Genomic DNA, 17,009 nt, shown 5'->3' on the forward strand with positions numbered 1-17,009 from the left:
GTCCGGCTTTTCCAAATGGCTGGCCAAAGAGCTTTTTGGTATTCTGTTTGGATGCCCAATTTGGATAACCGGGGCCCAATAGCAGCATTGTCTCTTTGTTAACAGAGGAATTGGCTGTGTGTGAATTATGCATGGAATTCTAGCGGTGGTATATTAATGTAAAACGTGTGTTCTTGTCTAGAAAATGTCACTCTTGGTTGTTTGCTGAATTTGAAAGTTGTGTGACCCAAAGATTCCGAAAAATTGCCTTTGAGCCAGTAAATTGTAAACCAAACATTTCAAACCTGAACGAACGTTTACAATTGGCAGAGTTTAAAGTGAACATCAATGATTTTCTGTCGCGCAGTAGAATGGCTTAGACTAAGTGAACAGGGTGACCTGATCTCACGGCAGGAATGGATGTTCAGAGGAGTAGGATCCGGTAAGAAGCTGACTGAGGACAGAGGGGAACAGATCTAAAGTTGGTGCGATTTCTCGGAGATCCTGAATTCAGGTCTGCTTACTAGACCTCTAGAAGCTGTAGTGTAAGGCTGGTGATGGGCAGGGCGTGGGCCACTCTTAAGGAGCCCAGCTTCTCATCAATGAGGAGGGCTAGGCAAGACACTGGTCAGCTTCCCCTTAGAAAGGTGAATTAAAAACAAAACCAAGATTAATTTACAAAAACTAACCTTGTTACGTAAATCACTTTAAAACTTGTGACTCATTGATATTTACGGTTTCTTTTCTCTTTTCCCCCCCTTTTCTTGCTGTTCTGACTGGTCTGTGGCTTCACCCAAAGGGATGTGCGTAAGTATCATTTAGTTATTTCTTGACGGTTGGGTTGAATCTTCTCGAAAGGAGAGGACTGTTTTCATTCATTCCTGTCTCTCCACAGTGTTGTTGAATTCAAGATGGAAGAGAGCATGAAAAAAGCTGCTGAAGTTCTAAACAAGCATAGTCTGAGTGGAAGACCACTGAAGGTCAAAGAAGTAAGGCATTGCCCCATGTTACATTGAGTCCCTCTGTGGCCGCCATGTTTCTCCAGTGTGGGTCTCACTGACGAGGATCTGCAGCAGGGCTGTGTTGAAGCTGACGTTCTGCCTCACACCTGGGATTTGTCTCAGCCCGCTGGCCTAGTTTTCTGACAGCCTAATTATCGATTGGTTTATGCAAATGAGGGGCCCTGCCGGTACCAGTTGCTGTGGGGTGGATTCAGACCCGTGACAAGCCCAGAACGTCCAAACAGCTATGTTAGCTAAAGTAGGGAGCCAGGCTTTTCTTCCAAGCAATTTCTGGGTGGCCCTGAACCTCTGTCTTTTTGGTTGACACTCCTGGTGGTTCTGCACCTACAACTTAACTGGGCCCACGGCCTATTGGCTAATGTTTATCTTTTTAAAAGTGAGCGCGCTGTTACTCAAATTCTCTCGCCTGTGTAATCCAAGTATCTTTTCACCCATCAGGAAGACGGGTTCAGGGACAATAAACTCTCGGCCTATTTTTGCTTCCTTTCCACTTGGGAGGAAGATCAGTCTATTCCGAGTTAAGGGAGGAGGGAGCAGCTCATGCAGTTCTTCTGTGTATTGATGGCCTTGGTGAAGGACAGAGCTTTGTTAGCATCCAACAATTTTTTTCTCCTCTGAAAAAACTAGGAGGGCGTGGGCCCCTTTATGATTTAGAACTGTTCAAAGTTTTTGAAAAATCATGAGTTAGACAAATGATAAATTGATACATTGCTAAGAGCCAACCCTGTCAAAGCCCCTGTTGATAGCATTTCAGTTGGCATTTGTGTATTCCCTGGTCCTCCTAGGCTACTGGTTTAGTTCATTTGGGTTTTTTGTGAGTAGCCCTCACGGTGCAAAGTTGGTTTTTCTGGTGCTCCTAGGTCTGTTAAATGCCACACTTTTGTACTTGTTTTAGGATCCTGATGGTGAACATGCCAGGAGAGCAATGCAAAAGGTGATGGCTACGACCGGTGGGATGGGTATGGGACCTGGTGGCCCAGGAATGATTAATATCCCACCCAGTATCCTAAATAATCCTAACATCCCAAATGAGATTATCCATGCATTACAGGCCGGAAGACTCGGAAGCACAGTATTTGTAGCAAATGTAAGTACATGGCAACATTGTCTAAATTAGTGTGACCCAGCATTGCCCCGGGGAAGGGAAGGGAAGGTGCTTGGGTCTTTGAAAAGAAGAGCTCCACAGCAGGGTTGCCAGTTCCTTTGTTGGACTATTTCACATCCAGCCTTTGTGGGGGCTTTGGGTGGTTTCTTAGTTAGGCCTACAGCCCTGGCTCACCAGCTTGTGACTAGGTCTCTGCTCCTTGAGCCTTTGCTTTTGTGCCCTGTAGGCTGTGAGTAAAAGTATGTGAGCCTGTGCCTGGGTATTTTAAGAAGAAAATGGGGCGGGGCAGGCAAAAGGCATCTCTTGGGGCCCTCTTTTTTAATGTTCAGAAAATACACAGTAATTTTAGAAATATAAGAAGACTGTACCTAAAGCGGCACAGCTTCTAAAATGCCAGTGCACTTGCTTGGTTTCTGTGGCTTGTCTAATGCAGCATGCCTCTCCTGTAGTAGAAAGGGGTTTTTCTGCCGACTTCTACAGTGAGGTGTTTCCCCCTTTCTCTCCCTCAATTAGCTGGATTATAAAGTTGGCTGGAAGAAGCTGAAGGAAGTATTTAGTATGGCTGGTGTGGTGGTCCGAGCAGACATTCTTGAAGACAAAGATGGAAAAAGTCGTGGAATAGGCACTGTGACTTTTGAACAGTCCATCGAAGCTGTGCAAGCTATTTGTATCCTTTCCCAGGCCCTCAGCTCACCGTGGCTGGGCTGCTATTTGAGCCGGCAGCCCAGGTTTGGGAGACGGAGACGGTTTCCTGAGTGAACATCCATCCTCTGTGTGACGAGCCCAGGGAGGGTGGCATGGCCTGTTGGGAGCGTGAGAGCTCTCTAGGGGATGTGGTTCAACTGTGTCAACAGAGGCAGGGATACAAAATAGGTTTGTGGCCTTCACTTCTTGAGTGTCATCATTTTGGGGCGTTCCAGATTTGAAGTGGGGATTCCAGACGAGAGGGAAAGGGCTTTATTTCAGACGGAAATCCAAGAGGCCTTTTGTCTCTGGTGGGTAGTGTCATTCCGGAAGAGGTGCCCCACTCCCTGGCAGTTCTCCTTGTCCAGGCTGCTTATCCCACATGCTTGCATTTCATGCCGTGAGTTCCACTCTTGAACATGGTGGTAAACTCCGAAAGACCCCAGGTAGTGAAGCCGAAACTGGCAACCTGCATTCTTCCAAAACTTTGGCCTAGTCTGAAGTTTGCTCTGCTGCTTCCCTACGGGAGCACCAACCCTTTGAAAGCTTAACGGAGAGGTGGCGGTACACCAGAGCCCACAGCTCTGAGGGGTGGGCCACAGTGGGAAGAACTGCCTCTCTGTGAAGTTCTCGCTCCTTTTGGGTATGTTCAGAGTGGCAAGAAAGAACCTTAATTAAAATAACCAGCCATGTTTAATGGTCAACTGCTGTTTGATAGACCAATGCATGTGAAAATGGTAAGTGAAAGGATTTCTTCCTATTAAGTCAATTTAGCAAAGAGGCGAGATTTTGAGAAATAACTTCGCCCCATGCAGTCTGGTTGGCCCAGTGATGTTCAGTTGGCAGTGGGGTGGTGTTCAAATCTGTGGTCGAGCACCCCTCAGCTGTTGCTGCCTTAGGTTATTCTCCGGCCATGGTCAGGCTGCCACCACGTTTTTTGCTGTAGCAGGTGGGACACTGACAGGGTGACTGTGTCCCTGAGTTTCCAGTGTCTTGGGCTGAGAGGATTGCTTGTAAACGTGATGAAGCCTGGGATTCTCACAGTCTTTGAAGGGCTACTGGTGTGCTTCGGTGTCCACTGTGAGGCCTGCCTTTGTGCCAGAGTCCTTCTCAAGCATGGCTGGCGTACACTGGGGGTGGGCCCCCAAGGACTCCCAATTCAGGAAGGAGAAAACAAGCTATGGACGTCCTCGTTTTGTTCATAACTTGAACATTGGAGAGTAGATCCGCATGGCTCAGAAGCTGGAGTGGGAATAGATGCAGAAGTGTGTGAGTCACACTCTTGCCTATTCACCCTACCCCACCCTACCCGGGCCCCCAGTAACTTGAATGTGTCTTCTTATCCACACCCTTCTCACAGAAGGTAGCTACTACCCCCTCTCAGTGCCTTGGACCTGGGTAGGCCTTATACTGAACCAGTGGTTCAGCAGTAAAGCAGCCCCAACCCCCAGTCAACCCTCTGTCGGAAGAAGACTTGGGGATCTGTAAAGATTGACGCCTGGACAGTCATGTGGCTCTTCCATCACATGGTCCACTAAGAGCCATCGTGGTGGGCTTGGTGGCACTCACTAGAGCCTCTGTCAGTGGGGCTGTGCTGTCACGTGCCGGCACAGCAGGGCTCAGTAAGGTGACTGCTGAGACTGTTTTCTCTCCCTCAGGACGAGAGGGCCTTGCCCAAGGCCGACTTTTTCCCTCCGGAGCGTCCTCAGCAGCTGCCCCGTAAGTGTTTGAGTTGATAGGGCTTCATGTTTGATGTTGATTTGCACGGACACAGAGTGCGCCATAAGGGCTCATCCACTTGTGCCGTGGGGTTCACCTGTTGGTTCTCTTGAGCAGTAAAGGTTTTAATGAAAAGGAAAGTCCAGGGTGATTTTTCCATTAGGCTTTCAGGGTGAGGAAGGAGCTGTGGGAAAGGTCCAGACGATTGATGGCAGATGACTAATGTGTGGGCCACCGCCCTTCAGTGGAAACCTCTCTCTCTCTCTCTCTCTCTCTCTCTCTCTCTCTCTCTCTCTCTCTCTCTCTCTCTCTCTCACACACACGAAAAAAGATCTGTCAGGATCTGGGTGTTCATGCCTTTTGCTACCCAAGGGAACCTTGGCAGCATCATGCTGAGGGGCACGGGATTTATGTGTTCATCTCTGTCCTGTCCGTCATGGAGGCAAGGGAGCACAAATCCGGAGTGGGGCTTCAGGGGCAGTGGGGGGATGTTTCCCAATGGAGAGACCAATAAGGGGCTTCTCCCAACAAGGTGTAGGTGTAGGGGTTCTGGACTAAATTTCATGGTGGTTGTACAGTTCTAAAAACCGCTGATGTGTACTCTTAATGACAGTGTATCAGTGACAGAAATTTCATAAAAAGGTTTTTAAAATTTATTTTAGGCAACAATCTGTCTTGTGACAGGGAAGGCTGATTGGTCTCCATACAGGTGTAAGTGGTGTTTGAGTAACATCCTAGGCACTCCACAGGTGGGGTAGGGGAGGTGCAGCTCCTACCCAGTCCAGGTGGGTCAGTCCCAAGGAGAGACTGACAGTGCCTCTGGTCTGAGGTGGACTCAGGCCCAGGACCTCTTTCAGAAATGGCGTCTCCACTGCTTTTGCCCATTAGAACTGCAGAGGCCTAAGGAACTTTTGAGGGCAAGCATTGCATGCTAGATTGTTTCCAGAAGGGCTTCACTTCTTCCTGGTCCTCTCTTTTCCCTAGTAAAGTGTCAGTGCCTTCGACCCCCAGTGGACACCAAGAGGCAGGGCACTACTGTTCTTGTTGACTTTGGTGCGTCCAGCAGGCGATGGCTGCCTGGTCTGAAGTGGCCTCCAGAGAGCCACTTAGTTAGTGACGTGGAAGCCTTGGGGGAAGAGGTAACCTTGTTATGAGTGGTTAAAAACAGCAGCTGTAGGGACATTTCTCGAAACTGGTGGCAAGGTGTTTTCTTTCTCATTTTTAATGAACTTCGCTCCCATTTCTCTTCTCCGTTTGCTCCTCAAACCTAATTGCTCAGAGCACTGCAAGGGCCAAGACCTTGTTAGCTGTTGGCAGGGAGACCTCGCTATGTCTCTTGGGCCCCCGTTTCTGTTGGGGGTGGGGTCAGGGCTTATGGATAGGGAGGGTGGGCCCTTGGGTTGGGAGCTTTCTGGGCAGGAAGATTCATTTTCTAACAATACTAACTTCACTGTGATTAAAACCACAGCAAATTCAGGAATGGGGTGTTCAGAGGGTGTTAATTGGCTGGAAGCAGCATTCTGTTTCTTATAGGAGGGAAGTCCTTGGGCTTCCAGTTGGGAGGTAGGTAGGCATGTTTGTGTCGTTTGCCGCGGGGTTGATGCTGTGAGTCATCTCCCCCTTTGGATCAGGCATTCCTTGGTCCATGATTTAGGGGAACCAAAAAGGGTCTCGGCACCTCCTATTTGGGCTCTTTGTGGGTTCTTGTGTCACTTGAAGGTGAGCTGTTTATTTTGAATGCTCAATCTTTGTTGTAAATACATGCCACAAATTTCTACGTGTGATTGTTGCATATTTTTAAAGAAAGTTGTGCCTTCAAAACTGGAGTGTGAGGACTGCCAGGCCAGTGTGCACCGTTTGTTTAGTTTTGAGGAAGGGGTTTATCCTCTGGGCTTTTTTCTTGCAGATGGACTTGGTGGTATTGGTATGGGCTTAGGACCTGGAGGGCAGCCCATTGATGCCAATCACCTGAGCAAAGGCATCGGCATGGGAAACATAGGCCCTGCAGGTGAGAACTGTACTGCTGCTGGTGGGAGGTGGACACGAGACGGGCTATAGTTATTTATTTATTGGGATAACTGGGCATTACGTTCTATTCCACAATTCATTGGGACAAAAATCTTAGTCAATTCTGCTTCTTTTTGATAAAGGGCACTGTTTTGTATTTATGCCGAGGCAAACCTTTTTTTCCAACGCCATTCTGCCTTTGCGATTTTAATCCTCATGACACTGAGCTGAGATATGGGATAGCTTCGCCCACAGTGAAGAGAGGCAAGCCTGAGAGCTGGTCTTTGCTCAAGGTCACACTGCCCAGTAGTGCCTGTCTGGGATCACGGAATGCCCTGGTCTTTTTGGGTCTCGATTGTGGATGGAGGTCCTTGAGGCAGTGTGGTGGTTCTTGCTCGCCTGTTAGGAGACTGGCTGTGAGCTTTTCGGAAGCTTCCTTTTCTGATCTGAGTTAGCGCTTTCTCTGTGAGCCTCGTGTGGCACGTGGACTGCAAGACAGACGGTCCTACCGCTGCCCCATTGTGTCCTGTCATCCTTGCTGACCGCTTTGGGGCCGGTTCATGTCCCCACCACAGATTGGCTCCCCATTTGGCCAATGGCACCAAGGGATCTCAGTCAGCCTAACTAGCAAGCCTGGTGAGAAGGAGGCCTCTGTGCCTTTATTTAACTTTGAGGACTGTATTTTGGAAAGGGATTTTTAAAATTCCACTTCTTTATCATGAACAAGCTTCTAAAAGGAAACGTGTACAAGTCTATGCCCAATGAGTCTAATTTCACCACGTTTGCTTACAAAACTTCACCTAACAAGGTCACTTTACACCCAGTGCAGACCCTACAGGCTGGGAGGTATGCGCTGCCGGCCCTGGTTTTTCTTGGTCTCTCGTCTCTTGACACTTGAAATGCTAAAGGTTTTTTTCTATTCAGAATGCCATTGGGGATATTTTTGTTCATTTATTGGCTTGGAATTTCTTGGTGCATCTAAGTTTGACCATTTCTGGCTTTGACATAATTTTAGTTTGCATTGATTTTTGTTTTTAAGGAATGGGAATGGAAGGCATAGGATTTGGAATAAATAAAATGGGAGGTAAGAAATTTAAACTGAAGTCTAAATGTAATTGCTTTTTAGGTGTGGCTTCCCCCCTCTTACCTCTTAAGCCCTGCATGAAATTTCGACTGGTTTTTCACGCCGTTGTAGTCTGGAAGTTGCTTTTTCCCCACCTCTTGATCCCTCCAGCAGGCGTCGTGGCTCCTGGCCAGACCACTCTGACAGCTCTGTGACCTTGGGCAGACCTTCTCTCTGGACGCCGCTCTGCTTTTCTGCTCACTGAGGGGCTGGAGCAGATGGGCTTTGTACAGCTGGTGAGGGGCTGATATCAGGGCCGCAGCATTCTGTTTCCCAAAAGCCCGGAACCTGGCAGCAGGTGCCCACTGGAGCACCCGTGTCACCCACCTGGCTGTCATGCTGGGACGACCCTGACCCACTGACTTCCTGTTGCAGGCATGGAGGGCCCCTTTGGTGGGGGCATGGAGAACATGGGCCGGTTTGGATCTGGCATGAACATGGGAAGAATAAACGGTAAGCATCTGCTGCCTCCCCGCTTATATCCCTGCCCTGACATCACCCTCCCACTTCCCACCCTGGCTGGCTGGCTCTTGGTTTCTGGCGGACCTTCTAGACTGCAGGCCCACTTTCCACCAGCCAGGCTTGTGACTGTCATTGTCAGCCCTCAGCATGTGTCTTCAAAGCCAGCTATCACAGCCCAGGAATGAAAGTGGGCCCTTTTGGTCAAGAAACTTCAGATAGTCAGGCTCCAGATATCCCCAGGAATTGTTCCGGGTGCGGGGGTGATGCCAGCTCTGAGGTGTTCCATATAGACATCGGTGGTGGCAACCTTATGCCTGCTGAAAGGGACTTCTGTTTTTCTGGAGATGGTTATGTCTGTGTCTCCCCAGGGAGGGAGCTGTAGGGGCTGAGTGCTTGGCCATTGGCTTGCAGGCTCTGAGCCTGGGCAGAGATATTAACAGTAAGATCATTGCCATTGAGTCAACTTCAACTCCAAGCGACCCGAGGGCAGAGGAGGAGGATCTACTCCCGAGGCTTCTGAAGCTGTTACCTTCATGGGAGCAGGACTGCCTTATCGTCCATGCAACAGCTGGTGGTTTTGAACAGCTGACCCTGTGGGTTTAGCTGCCCAATGTCTAGCCCACTACACCATGAAGGGTCTTTGAAATTCGGACTGAGTGCCTTATGTAATACTGAAAACCAAACTGGCCATTAAGTCATTGCTGGCTCAACTCTATGGGATGGGGTAGCACAACTCCTGTGGGTTTCTGAGACTATAACTCTTTACGGAAGCAGACAGCCTCATCCTCCTGAGCAAGTTGGTTTTGAACTGCTGGACTTGTGGACTTGTAGGATTTGCATAATGCAGTTCCTAGTGCCCACATACCTTGAGCAGGAATGTGATGATGTGGAGTTAATTTCCTGTAGTAGGTGTTTTCCTCCCTGCTGGAACCATGTGATCTGTAGGTACTGTCTATTTTGTTGGAAACTGGGGCAAAGCCTCTGACCAGTAAGTAGTGGTGTTGGGATTTGAACCAGGCTTTTGAGCATAGGTTTGCAAACTTCTACCACCCCTTTTTTAGGGAGGAAAAAAAAAAGCGCCACCAATCCCCTCTACCCCACCCCCTAGCAATTAAAGACTTCTGAACTTTAGTGCAACCCTGGAAAAGGCAGCAGCGTCCCCCATCCCTCCCTCCAATCTTTCGAGTATCCCCCCGATTGCGATGGCACCCACCTTGGAAAACATTGGGCTCGAGCACACAATCTCCCACTGGGAGCGGGGCAAACCAGCCTGGCCAATTGGGGTCTTGACGTTGGTTGACAGCAGGAGGACTGGTGTTCGTTTCTAGAGTCTTGGTCTTTAGCTTACATGTATGTATTTCGGTGTTTTTGTTTTTTATTAAAAGCAAGGCCTTAAGCCATTACTCGGCAGTCATAGTGGAAAGAGGGGGCCTGAGGGCTGGGTGTGGACTACTACCACTTAGAAGTCAGTGGGAATAAGGTGGTGGGCTCCGTGGGGAGCTGTGCTGAGCTGGGGAGTGGGCAAAGTCTAAAGTAGACTAGCAGGTGTCCTCCAGCCAGTCCCAGCCTGAGCATGGGCTCTGGAGAATCTACATGTGTGGAGGGAGGAGTCTCTAGTGGTGGTCTCAGTGTCTGGGCTGCCCAGAGAACATCTTTACTCAGTGGTGGGGACTAGGGGTTGCGGGTGCCAGGTCACACCTCTGCCCTTCAAGGCTCCGGAAGAGAATAGGACCTAAAGTATTGGTGGTCATGGGTACTTACAGCTGCAGGGTGGCATGGTGATCTCAGGCTTGATGGAGTGGTTGTAGCAAAGCTTACAGAAAAGACGGGTATGTTTCATTCGAGATGACTGGGCTGATTGTGTTGCCCGTGCAGAGATTTGGGTTCCTTGTCCTCTGGGGCCTATGAATGGGCCAGGGGCCTTCAATCTGAGATCACCCCCTTAGGGCGATGGGATAAGTTTTAGGGAGAGCAGTTTTGCTCTACCTGGCAGCCACTGCATGCAACTCCCTAACCAACCACCACCACCCCACACACACCTCCCCCACACAGCTGAGGAACCCTGTGGACTGCCCACACTCTACTTCCATGAGTCTGGATGAGTGTGAGTACAGACCTGCTTCCCTCTTTCCTGATAGAATTACTGCCCCAAAGTGCTCTCGGGACAGGATTGAGTTGGTGGGTGTGTAGCACAGGGTATGTGCACCACACCCATTTTGCCTGTTGGTTTCCAGGGAGTGGGATGAATAAGACCACAGTGGTGGGCAGGTGAACAGGTATAGCGCACACCACCTGCTTTGCATTAGGTGAGGAGTCTCGGTAACTGCTGGAGCAGGTCTCTCCTCACAGTGGCTGAGGGCTTTGTTTCTCTGAAAGTCATTGAGAAAACTACAGACAGCCCACTGTCAGGGGGCGTGGGGCATTGGGTAGTGTGATTAAGAAAAAAATGTCCCCAGATGCATGTGTTCTGGGGTCAGGAGTTAACTGTAGGGACTGCTGAGGTAGCTTTAGGTCTCAGCCCCACACACTCCTTTACAGCTGAGGGACCGTGGTCACGTTACTGTCTGCTCCTGGGTAAGGGCTTGGTGAGGGGTGTTGTGTGGCACCAGGCCAATCTGCTTCCGCATCAGGGACTGGGCTGGTGTGGGGCTGCAGGGTGCCAGTGGCTGCAGTTGTAGGTATTTGGGGTTCTGGGTCTGGGGCAGTGAGATGGTTGTGGCGTTGGCATGAGTCAGCGGTCTCCTGTGGAACAGTCCCCATTGACTTGGTGCTGCTGCCGTGTCTGGCTGTGTTGTTATCTTCTGAGTGGTGGTGCGGGCAAGGCCAAGGGTCCTGTTTTTTTCCACAGAGATGGAGCGTGGCGTGGGTGGAGGATTTGAGAGAAACTTTAACAGAAATGAAATGGGAATGTCTCGGAGCTTTGGAGACCCTTCTGGCAGAGGAATGGGTAAGAAGGCCCGAGGGCCCGTGGGCGGTGCCCTGCCCAGGGGTGCAGGCTCACCCTGGATGGTGGGGGTCTTTCTCAGACTTGAAACAGTGTGTCTTCTAGACCTCTGAGCAAAAACGTTGTTGGTCCTTTCTCTCTCCACTGCCTCAGATGGCTTCCTTTTTACTACTGGTGTCAGATGGTGGGTACTCACTGAGGGTGGCATCCCTGGGGTGCCTGGGCCCTCGGGCCCCGAACCCGTGCTAGAGTTGTGGTGGGCCTTGCTAGGCAGGAGACGGAGCGCTGGCGGTGGGGAGGCCATGGCTTACAGAGTAGGTGGGTGCTGCCTGCCCTGGACCCAGTGCAGAAAGGACCTGGTGGGCTTTCTGAGCTGAGTGGGTCTCACCTGTAATGAGCCTGTACTCAGCCTGTTCTGTCCTTGGGGCCGGGCATGTGACATGGATAACGGGGTCTGAGGCCAAGATCTCTGGGTCTGCTGCTCTCAGCCGTCCCACACAAGCTGCCAGAGCTGCTTGTTCCCTGGAGACTTGTTCTCCCTTTTCTGGCTGCTGCGAATCTTGGGGACAGGTTCGTAGCAGTGCATTGACATGCCTGATTTCGTTTTGTATCTTGGAATGGTCGGACATTTAAAAATAGATTTTCAGTGTGATTATTTGGCCACAAATTCCAGTTTGTAGAGACGAGAAACAGGACGCCGGACCTGTCACACAGGTGCCTCTGGCCCTCTGCCACCAGGGGGCGTCCTTAATCTGGCAACTGGAAACTACTCGGGACCTGGAAGCCCTGTCCCCTGTGATGTCCAGAGTGGACTGTATATCGAGGTCTGGGTTTTACAGACCTCACAGCTTTCCCACCTTGGGGGTGGGGTGGGTGGCGCGGTCCTATCTCCTGCCTGTCCTTCCCGTTAGTGGGCGTCACCGGGTTTTTGTCTTGGGCAGGTGTTGGCTTTCTTGGGTTTTCCTGTGTTGTGCAGCATTGTGCGGGCGTAAAGAGTTGTTTCCTGGATTGGTTCTTCATATACTCTTGCGTCCTTTCTCTGCAGCCTCACCTCACCAGTATCTGCCTTCTCGGTTTCCCTGCCCTTTGAGCACTGCATACAAACAACTGTTCTCATGCTTCCAGGGGTCACACCGTGGTTTTTCCTCGACCTTTAAGGACATGGACAGTTTTGGGATCCAGGGCCTGGAGGGTCATGTGTAGGGGTGGTTTGAGACTACCTGGAGGAGAGTGTACCAGAGTGGGGAGGGTGCTGGGAGGAGACTTCTCAGAATAGCAGCATGAGTAAGCAGGTTGGCGGGAACTCCAGGAAGTCTTAGCCCACCCAGTCACTTTCCTGGCTGGAGATTCTTGTGGCTTTGTTCTGTGATAGCTGTCCAAATTGTCCAGCATGCCACGGGGTGGACATAAATGTGCCATCTTCATACAAAATGGCGGCAAAGACATTTTCTGTAAGGTAGGATGGCAGTTAGCACAGAACATGTGTGAGGATGTGTGGACCCGTGACGCAGGCATGAGGATAATTCGTTTCCCTGGTGCTTTGCCTGTCGCATTTATTAACAGTGAGGGTCGGGATTGGACAAACCGGGGGTCAGGCCAGCGCAGGCTTCTGCCCTTGGAAGTGGGGGGCGGGTGGGCCAGCCCACCAGCCTCCACTGCAACTGGATGTTGTCATTCATTCCTTGGTGCTCTGCTGGGCCCCAGCACCAGGCTCTGGTCATTTTTTCTGTAGAATGAGCGTGTGTGTCTGTGGCGTGTGCGCATGCGCACCTGCCGTTTTTCCCCATTCTCCCCTCACTCCCCCCATATTTCCCCTGTCTTAATAACGTTCCTTCTCTGTAATAAGCAAATTTTTACCTCAGAAAAACTTAATCCTTTTTCCTTCCTGATTCCCATAGAAATCCTAAGTAATGCATTGAAGAGAGGAGCGATCATGGCCAAGCAGGGCGGAGGTAGGCTGCGTCCCGGCTGATGTTTCCATTGTCTTGTCTGCTCTTTCAGGTCACAGCGGGGGTGGGGGGCGCGGATCAGAGGCAGCCTGCCTGCCTTAGAACTCTCCCTAGCTGTGGTGCAAGTTCCTGCACCTCTCTCGTTTTCCATAGTCCTCCTCTGTAAATTGGGGCTGTGATCAATATGCCTCCCTCAGAGAGCAAACATGTGAGTGCACACCTGGGCCGCCTCCCAACAGTTAGTGAGGAAATTCCCTTCTGCTATGAACTTCTGAAGCCCTCCCCTCACAGCCGATGCTGTCAGTGGGTCTCAGTACTGTCCCACCTCCAGGGTGGGCGGCTTCCTTGGTTTTCCCTTCTCCCCCAGAAGGAAAGCTGTTCTGAAGACCTGGCTAGGAAATTGAGAATACACAGCAGCACGCACTGACGGCAGCAAACATGCAGACTGAGTGGAAGGTGAACCATGGAGACAGCCTGGCAATCCCCAACCCCTCCTCGGGAGGAAAGCCTTTGGGGTGTCACCTTCCTCTCAGCAATGCATATAGGCTGCTGAGAACCACACACTCTTGTTGAGGCTGCCGGATTCTGGTGTCAGTACCCCACTGGACTGCTGGGGATTCCTGCTCCTACCCTCTTCGGTCCTCTCCTGTCTTACAGCGTGAAGTTAGGTGGTCAGTGAGAGAGTTCTGCTTAGTTTTCATCTTTAAAGTTGAGTTTCTTTTTTGCCACTTGGTGTGCTGTTCCTCAGCCACAGGCACAGAGAAGTAGCGTGGCCCTGCTGGTCCCCGTGCTATTCAGGGAGACACCGTTGCCTGAGTCAGGGACTGGGGTCAGGCCTCTTTCAGAACCTTTCAGCAGTGTCTGCACAGCCCCTGGCCTGGTGTTGCCGTTACTGACTCTCTGCTTTCCCTGTAGGTTGTGTAGTGGCTTCTCTGTGCTGTGGAAGGCTGAGGGCAGGCCGCTCAACTGGCTTACAGAAGGGCATCTCAAGGGGGGAGGGCAAGTGGGGGGCAGGAGGGAAATTGCAAGTGACTCTGAATTGCCCCCTTTGTTATACTGGTGGCCAGCCATATGAGGCGCTCCCCGGCCCCCAAGCCTGTGGGGGTGGGAATGGGCATTGGTTTCAGAGAGCGGTTGTGGCTCACTCTTAAAGCTTTAAGGGAAGACACGGCCAGTGCACACCTTTCAGAGTTTTTGTCCCGGAAGCTGCAATTGTGGCTCAGAAGTGGGTTTAATGCTGCTAGGCAGGACCTAATGCTTGGGGGCTTGGTTATTCCCACGTGCCATGCCCATCTTCATATGGCCGGGCCCCTGACTTCTGCTTGTGTTTTGTGGCCCTGTTCCAGGTGGAGGCGGAGGCAGCGTCCCTGGCATCGAGAGGATGGGCCCTGGCATTGACCGCATTGGGGGTGCCAGCATGGAGCGCATGGGCGCCGGCCTGGGCCACGGCATGGACCGTGTGGGCTCTGAGATTGAGCGCATGGGCCTGGTCATGGACCGCATGGGCTCAGTGGAGCGTATGGGCGCTGGCATTGAGCGCATGGGCCCCCTGGGCCTCGACCACATGGCCTCCAGCATCGAGCGCATGGGCCAGACCATGGAGCGCATGGGCTCTGGTGTGGAGCGCATGGGTGCCGGCATGGGCTTCGGCCTGGAGCGCATGGCCGCGCCCATTGACCGCGTGGGTCAGACCATCGAGCGGATGGGCTCTGGTGTGGAGCGCATGGGCCCTGCCATTGAGCGCATGGGCCTGAGCATGGAGCGCATGGTGCCGGCTGGCATCGGGGCCGGCCTGGAGCGCATGGGTCCCGTGATGGATCGCATGGCCACAGGCCTGGAGCGCATGGGCGCCAACAACCTGGAGCGCATGGGCCTAGAGCGCATGGGCGCCAACAGTCTGGAGCGCATGGGCCTGGAGCGCATGGGCGCCAACAGCCTGGAGCGCATGGGCCCTGCCATGGGTCCTGCCCTGGGTGCTGGCATCGAGCGCATGGGCCTGGCCATGGGCGGCGGCGGCGGAGCCAGCTTTGATCGCGCCATCGAGATGGAGCGTGGCAACTTTGGAGGGAGCTTTGCAGGTTCCTTTGGAGCTGGAGGCCATGCCCCTGGAGTGGCCAGGAAGGCCTGTCAGATATTTGTGAGAAATGTAAGTGGCTCTTCCTGCTACAGTAGGAAGGCAGAGGCTGGATCCTTGGAGGGTGGGGATGAGGGGTCAAAGAGGGGGAGTGAGCCAGGAACCCGAATCTTATGATGCCTTAAAGAGTCGCTGCATTTTTCTTGCAACTGTTCAGAGGGAGGTAAAAAGCTGTCACTGAGTCATGTGGACCAAGCTGGTCACTTTCAGCCCTCGGGATCCCAGACAGGACCCCACTCAAGACTAATTTGCTTTGTTGCTTGTCTCATGAAGGGGGCCCAGCAGGATTTCCTGCCAGCGTCTAGTGGAACCTCACTTTGTTCTCCTCTCTCCCCAGCTACCGTTTGATTTTACCTGGAAAATGCTGAAAGACAAATTCAACGAATGCGGTGAGTATTGAGAGGGCTCTGGATGCATGGACCAACCTTGGTCCAGTCTCAATGGGGGTGCTGCTGTCCAGGGAAGGCTTTGCCGTTGTCCTGCCTCTGCCCCTGTGTAGCAGAGGCCAGTTCCTATCAATGTCCGATACTCATCTATGCCTGAGGCTCAGTGCCTGTGTGGGTGGCCTATCTGCTTGTGTGGTGTCTAGGAGGAGGCCACACGGCTCCTAAGGGGCAGAGCTCACTAAACACCCAAGACGAGAGTGCTTGTTCAGGGTTCCCTGGAGTACTCGAGTGCTGGCTGGGTCTCGGTAAGCCAGGTCTGGTCTGGGGGCACTGTGGGTCTTGGCCTGATCCCTGCTCTTCCTATTTCAGTGAGGGGTCAGATTTCACCATTCTTGCTGCATCTCAGACCCTAGTTCTCTCAGGGTGAGCTGCTGGGTCATCTATCTGCTCCCTCCCCTGCCCCTTGTCCACACCGTGGCCAGGAATGGGCGGGCGGCTCACTGACTCAGACCTGCCTACGAAGGGTCCAGTGGCCTGACTGGCAGACTCGGGTGCTGTGTATCATAGAACGGGTCTCTCTAAGTTGGACTTAAGTTCAGTTTGCTTTCATGAGTCACCAGCAGGGCTAATCCTGGGCACAAACGGTGTTCTGTGGGCACACAGCTATGCAGCCAGGTTGAGAGCCATTTCCGTAGCCCAAGGGTCTCTGTCTGTCCTGAGTGTGCTACCTGCCTCATGAGCCCCCTCCCCCCTTCCATGCCCAGGCCATGTGCTCTACGCAGACATCAAGATGGAGAATGGCAAGTCCAAGGGCTGTGGTGTGGTCAAGTTTGAGTCGCCTGAGGTCGCCGAGCGGGCTTGCCGGATGATGAACGGGATGAAGCTGAGTGGCCGAGAGATCGATGTGCGAATTGATAGAAACGCTTAAGCAGTTGCCTTTTTTAAACATCGCGACCAGACCTCTGAATTTGTATTTTTTCTTGTTAACCATTTTAATTTGTTGGCTGGATGTATAAAGATGTTTAAGAATTTCAGTTGCTTTCTGGGGTGATCGAATTACTTTTTTAATGATCGGGGTTCCATTTGACTGTTTGCACTGGGATTGCACATGTGCGCAGTTTTTTTTGTAGTTGTGGCATCTTGTTGACACCGAATATGACTTTGATAATAAATACCAGTTCCTGAAAGCTGCTTGCTCACCCGTGTGTGAAGTGGGGTGGGGGTGCCACCAAGCCCATCTCCTTGGCATTTTGACAGCCAGTGAGCTTGTCCCCATCAGGAAAACTACAGACAGGCGCCCCATCCTGGTCTGTAAGTCTCCAGTGCAGCTGCTTGGAGCCACCAGGTCTCCTCGTCTCCGCACAAGAGGGTGGTGGGGGCGTACGAGTTGCCAGCTTGTTCTTGTTGAGACACCAAGGGGAGCAGTGAGTATGCCTCTGGCACAGGCTCTGTCTTACAGGTCCAATCTCTGCAGGTGCTGGAGCCGGGGGGGGGG

The 17,009-nt window shown here is 51.8% G+C and overlaps 1 protein-coding gene across 7 annotated transcripts in view; it reads left to right on the top strand.

The window, feature by feature from the left end:
• The window catches only part of HNRNPM (heterogeneous nuclear ribonucleoprotein M), a 31,292-nt gene extending 14,591 nt beyond the window's left edge, over window positions 1-16,701 (top strand). The window contains exons 4-17 of one of the 7 annotated variants that reach the window (XM_075546322.1): window positions 779-786; window positions 875-968; window positions 1,897-1,935; window positions 2,053-2,088; window positions 2,620-2,773; window positions 3,478-3,527; window positions 4,449-4,509; window positions 6,416-6,517; window positions 7,556-7,600; window positions 8,015-8,092; window positions 12,944-12,997; window positions 14,341-15,140; window positions 15,466-15,517; window positions 16,279-16,701. In XM_075546322.1, the coding sequence (XP_075402437.1) occupies window positions 779-786; window positions 875-968; window positions 1,897-1,935; window positions 2,053-2,088; window positions 2,620-2,773; window positions 3,478-3,527; window positions 4,449-4,509; window positions 6,416-6,517; window positions 7,556-7,600; window positions 8,015-8,092; window positions 12,944-12,997; window positions 14,341-15,140; window positions 15,466-15,517; window positions 16,279-16,442 (1,737 nt within the window). In that variant the 3' untranslated portion in view covers window positions 16,443-16,701. Of the gene's footprint in view, window positions 1-778; window positions 787-874; window positions 969-1,896; window positions 2,089-2,619; window positions 2,774-3,477; window positions 3,528-4,448; window positions 4,510-6,415; window positions 6,518-7,555; window positions 7,601-8,014; window positions 8,093-10,949; window positions 11,049-12,943; window positions 12,998-14,340; window positions 15,141-15,465; window positions 15,518-16,278 lie in introns of those variants that run through there. The other 6 variants (XM_075546272.1, XM_075546313.1, XM_075546303.1 and 3 more) reach the window with 6 other exon arrangements.
• Window positions 16,702-17,009: the final 308 nt, after the last annotated feature.

The sequence above is a fragment of the Tenrec ecaudatus genome, chromosome 1, assembly GCF_050624435.1.
Source record: "Tenrec ecaudatus isolate mTenEca1 chromosome 1, mTenEca1.hap1, whole genome shotgun sequence".
NCBI lineage: Eukaryota > Metazoa > Chordata > Mammalia > Afrosoricida > Tenrecidae > Tenrec > Tenrec ecaudatus.